The sequence below is a fragment of the Mesoplodon bidens genome (assembly GCF_964165515.1).
Source record: "Mesoplodon bidens genome assembly, chromosome: 15".
NCBI lineage: Eukaryota > Metazoa > Chordata > Mammalia > Artiodactyla > Ziphiidae > Mesoplodon > Mesoplodon bidens.
This window is the reverse complement of record NC_138171.1, coordinates 33,282,061-33,286,898: the sequence shown is the minus strand read 5'-3', so window position 1 is coordinate 33,286,898 and position 4,838 is coordinate 33,282,061. Positions and strand designations below refer to the sequence as shown.

Below are 4,838 nucleotides of genomic sequence, written 5' to 3'. Positions count from 1 at the left end.
GATTCAGTATCCTATGATAAACCATAATGGAAAAGAATATTTTAAAAATGAATGTATGTATGTGTATAACTGAATCACTTTGCTGTTCAGCAGAAATTAACACATTGTAAATCAACTAAACTTTAATAATAATAATAAAAGATATAGCTGAGGGCTTCCCTGGTGGCGCAGTGATTGAGAGTCCGCCTGCTGATGCAGGGGACATAGGTTCGTGCCCTGGTCCGGTAAGATCCCACATGCCGCGGAGCGGCTGGGCCTGTGAGCCATGGCCGCTGAGCCTGCGCGTCCGGAGCCTGTGCTCCACAACGGGAGAGGCCACAACAGTGAGAGGCCTGCGTACTGCAAAAAAAAAAAAAAAAAAAGATATAGCTGAGAAAAACCAAAGTCAAGACTTTTTTGGAAAGTCATCTAACCAGTGCCATCCCCTGGGCTGGACAAGTCCTTCGTATCCATGTGACACTGACTTCGAGTCTGTCAGGCTTAGACTGAGGTCGGTCTCACATGTCCACAGTTTCAGAGGCTGACCACAGGCCTGCCTCTGGCAGCAGCTTCTAACATCTGGGGGGCACTTTTCAGTTTACAGAGCACCCCCAGATGTGTTTACCTCTCTTCAACCACTGTCTCCTCTTTACCAGGCCTCTGGTGCCTTTACACTTTGCTAGCAGGGTTGGTTTGCAGAATCGAAAACTTCGTTAAGGATTGTTGAGGTTTCTTTTTGAAAATTGGTTGTTCCCACCCACATTCCCTTGAGATATAAATAGAAAAAAAAAAGAGGTTTAATTAGTAAAGCAAGACATCTGAGCTACATCCACCTGATCCTTGAAAAGGAAATCTGAGAGGTTCTTACTATCGCTTTTTCAATCCTATATAAGGTAGGTCAGTAAGGTAGCAAAACCGCATCTGGTTTTTTTTTTTTTTTTTTTTTGGCTCTTTCAACTCTTTTCCCTGATTCTTCTTAGAGGAAAATCTAAAACGGTGAGTAGCTGGTGGGTCTACCAGACCCCAGACTCTTCTTTCTTACACGCATTTATATTAGGTTGGTGCATGCTGTGCTCAGATTCTCTTTTCCCATGGAATTGACACATGGATGGATTTTGATCTCTGGTAGATGCGTTTTTTGATGTCTCTGATTCTCATCCTTCAGGACAGATAGCAACCCTTCCATAGAAGGTCTGCAAGCAGCCCAAGCTCTATCCTTCCCTAAATGGAATTTGCAACACTGCATTTCTCTGGCTGGTGTGTTAAAATGCTATTGTATTTGTAACACGGTTTACTTCTGAATGGTTTGTAGATGCCTATGTAAGTGGTCGATGATGTAATTATAATTTTTACAAGAAAACAGAATCGAATTGTTCTTTAGGTTGTATTTTTAAAGTTCATCTTTAACTCCATTCAGGAGAGGGCACTGAGACACAGGGGACTGGGATCTTCTCGATATTTGGTTTTTTATTTGGATATTCTGTCCCAGCTCTTAATACAATACTATGCTTATCACATTTAAAAAATTTTCAACAAATTTGCATTTTCTGTGGGCCTGGGGGTGTGGGGGGGTATAGTCCCCCCAGACGTGCATGTTTCTGCTTGCCATTCACCACATCTTGTTTATTTTGTGTGAACAGGTGGAAAATGAGCATCACAGATGTCCTTAGTGCTGATGACATTGCAGCAGCCCTGCAGGAGTGCCAAGGTAAAGCGGAAACAAGGCAGGGGTGGGTTTCTCTCACGGACCTCTACCTCCCGAAAAGCTACAAAAATTAAAATGTGAACTTTGCTGAAAATTCATGGGATCAGAGAAAAACTTATTAACTAGATAACTGCAATGATAAAAATATGAGATCTGAACATACGATCACATTTCTGTAAGGTGAAAGAAACTTACTAAACGTGGAAAAGAGGAATCGGTGGATGCCATGTAGCCTGTTTGAATCTCATGATTGCATTTCTCCCACCAACTAGACCAGTGGTGCTGGCGTCTTGGATACACAGCCAGTAAAAAGAGCAGGGGGAGGCACAGAGGAGAGGAGGCGAGAGAAGGGGAGACGGACAAAGTCAAGTGGAGAGGGAAAGCTGGGAAGGGGGAAAGGAGATGAGAGCACAAAGCCATCCAGTCTTGGCTGCTTCAAAATCTCGGTCTCTGTAGCTCAATGCTATTATGAAAAGTAGTATTTTTAGTAACCTATGTTTTCAGCACTTTGGCCCAAAGACAGAATGCAATCCAGTGAGCATCAGAATAACCCATTCTCTGTTCTTCAGACCCGGATACTTTTGAACCCCAAAAATTCTTCCAGACATCGGGCCTCGCCAAGATGTCAGCCAGTCAGGTGAAGGATGTTTTTCGTTTCATAGACAACGACCAGAGTGGGTACCTGGATGAAGAAGAGCTGAAGTAAGCTTTGTCCTAAGCCTGTCTGGCACCCCAACAATGCTAGCTGGGGCTGGGGTGTAGTGGGGGCCAGCCCCCTAAGTATCCTTCAGTGTCCAGCCTTGATGCTGGACACTCAGCAGATTCTCATGAAAGGGAAGAACATGAGTCGGTGGGCCACATATCTACCCACGCAAAATACTAAACATGGGCACCAAAGACTGTGGGTGCAAAAATTCATTAGTCTTAGAGGTTTTCTTGGGCAAACAGACTTATAACAAAATTCTGGAAAGATGTTTTAAAACAAAATGCCCACCGTTAGTCTCTACAATGAAGGAAGCCTTTGCCTGCTAAGATCTTGACTGATTATTGCAACTGTTGGAACAGACAGTTTGCTTCAAGAGAAAGGGGTAAGCATAGAAATGTGTGTGGGTTTTCAAAACAGTCCCCTCAATCTTTATTATCCTGTAGGTTTTTCCTCCAGAAGTTTGAGAGTGGTGCTAGAGAACTGACCGAGTCAGAAACCAAGTCCTTGATGGCGGCTGCAGATAATGATGGAGACGGGAAAATTGGGGCCGATGGTATGTTCACACCTGTACACAACATAAGAGACTTTAGCTCAGGCAGCATCTGGGGCAGGGAGCTTAGGCCATGAGATCAGACGGATATGGGTTAAAATCCCCCTTTCTTAACCTTGCTGAGCCTCAGTCTTCTCATCTGCAAAATAGAACTAAAGTGAGGATGCAAATGATGTATGTCAAGACTCTGGCATGATTCCTGGGGATGTACCATAGAAGCTGGTCCCACTGGTCACTGTCTATGAACCAGAAAATACTCTTCACCTGACCAGAGTACTAGCTACTTTCCTGGCCAATTATGTGCAAGACACCCTAATGCACCTTGAAAATAATGTAAGAAATCTCCACCAGTGGGATGTGAGTCTCTCTGAATAAGGGAAGGACTGACATTCTCAAGTATGTCTCATGCTAAAGAGTCTACTGACTTGAGTAGGAAAGCCTCTTAGCTTTCAAGGGGTTAAACAAATACGTTTTATTGGACAGTAGCCCGAAATATTAGAGAACAAATAAATCAATCATCATTTATGCAGTCTTCTGTATGCAGAGCCTTATATTCAAACTTTAGCATAATTGCATGGCTGTAGGACTATGTTTATCTGATTTTGTCAGGTTGCTTACATGATTTTCACCGTTGTGCATGTCAACTCAGGAGAACTTATCTGTGGTTCTTATGGTGGTACTAATTAAAATGTAAAACGGCTACTTTAGATCCTCATTTAAAAAATCTATTCAAAATGATACCACTATAACTTACTACATGAGACTTAACGCACCTTGTATAGATAGGTCAGAAAAATAACTTAGGTAAGGGAAAGTTGATTTATTTAAACCTAACCATGAAAGACTTCCAAATAAGCAAAGCTTACCGATAAATATAAAGCAAATCCCCAGTTTTCAATTTTAGTCTGTAGCATCCACGCCTTATTATTATTATTATTATCTTTTAGTAATATAAATTTGGGGGGTAAGGTTAGGGTTCAGTAAAGAAAAGTTAGTTCAAAGTCCCGCTCTATTAAATGTTTCCTAAATATGCAATACATAGCTACTTAATAGAAAAAGAAAACCTCCCATTTCTGTCCTGAATTGACCAGACAAAAGGTTGAGTGAGCAGATTGTTATGGGCCACTATACTGAATTCACTCATTGTCAGAGAGAAATAAACTGGGTTGGCAAATTCTAACACAAGGGGCTCTTATCAAAAAACTAAAGATGTTTGTTAGATTAGGCAGGAAGATGGAATGCTGCAGACTGTCAGGACCAGTGGGCAGTGACACCTTTTCTTCCTTTTGTGCCCTTGGAGGGGGCCATGCCCATCATCTGACAATCAGCTTCGTTCCCTTTCCTCTTCAGAACTCTCACTGGCCATAGCACGTCTGTAAAGTACCAAGCCATCCTCGCTGACCCTGTTCTCACCTCTTCTGTTCTAGAATTCCAGGAAATGGTACATTCTTAAAGGGCCCAGACTATGGAGATAGAATCAGCTGGAAGGCCTCCAAAGCCCCAGGAACTGGGACACCCCGCATCCTCCCCCTAATTTATTTATTTCCCCCAAAATGCTTCTGCAATTTGCCCATTGTTTTAGTTAGGTCATAAGACAGTCATCCGTGACTTTTTGGTGGTGGGTATGCCCTGATGACTCCTGTAAGATCCTCAGAAGACAAAAAATGCCTTTTAAAAAAATCATCCAATAAAGACACCTTTCTCATCATCTGCTGATGTGTGGGTGTGGTTTTTTTCCTTCGAGAGGTAGAGGGATGAAAGTAATTTGGAGACCGAAGGCTTTTAGGAAGAATTCTGGTCTTACCGGGCGTCAGGCTAGGGTTTTCTCAGCGATTTATCTGAGTCTGAAATGCCTATGAAGAGATTTTAGCCAGCAGAAAGTCATGCTTGCTTGTGTG

The 4,838-nt window shown here is 42.5% G+C and overlaps 1 protein-coding gene across 1 annotated transcript; it reads left to right on the top strand.

Moving 5' to 3' along the window:
• Nucleotides 1-1,467: 1,467 nt before the first annotated feature.
• Nucleotides 1,468-4,393, top strand: LOC308629039 (oncomodulin; the record flags this gene model as incomplete). The annotated part of the gene is made up of 4 exons (XM_081256481.1): nucleotides 1,468-1,687; nucleotides 2,254-2,386; nucleotides 2,834-2,943; nucleotides 4,368-4,393. The coding sequence occupies exons 1-4, from the start codon at nucleotides 1,627-1,629 to the stop codon at nucleotides 4,391-4,393; spliced, it is 330 nt and encodes a 109-aa protein (XP_081112607.1). The 5' UTR covers nucleotides 1,468-1,626.
• Nucleotides 4,394-4,838: the final 445 nt, after the last annotated feature.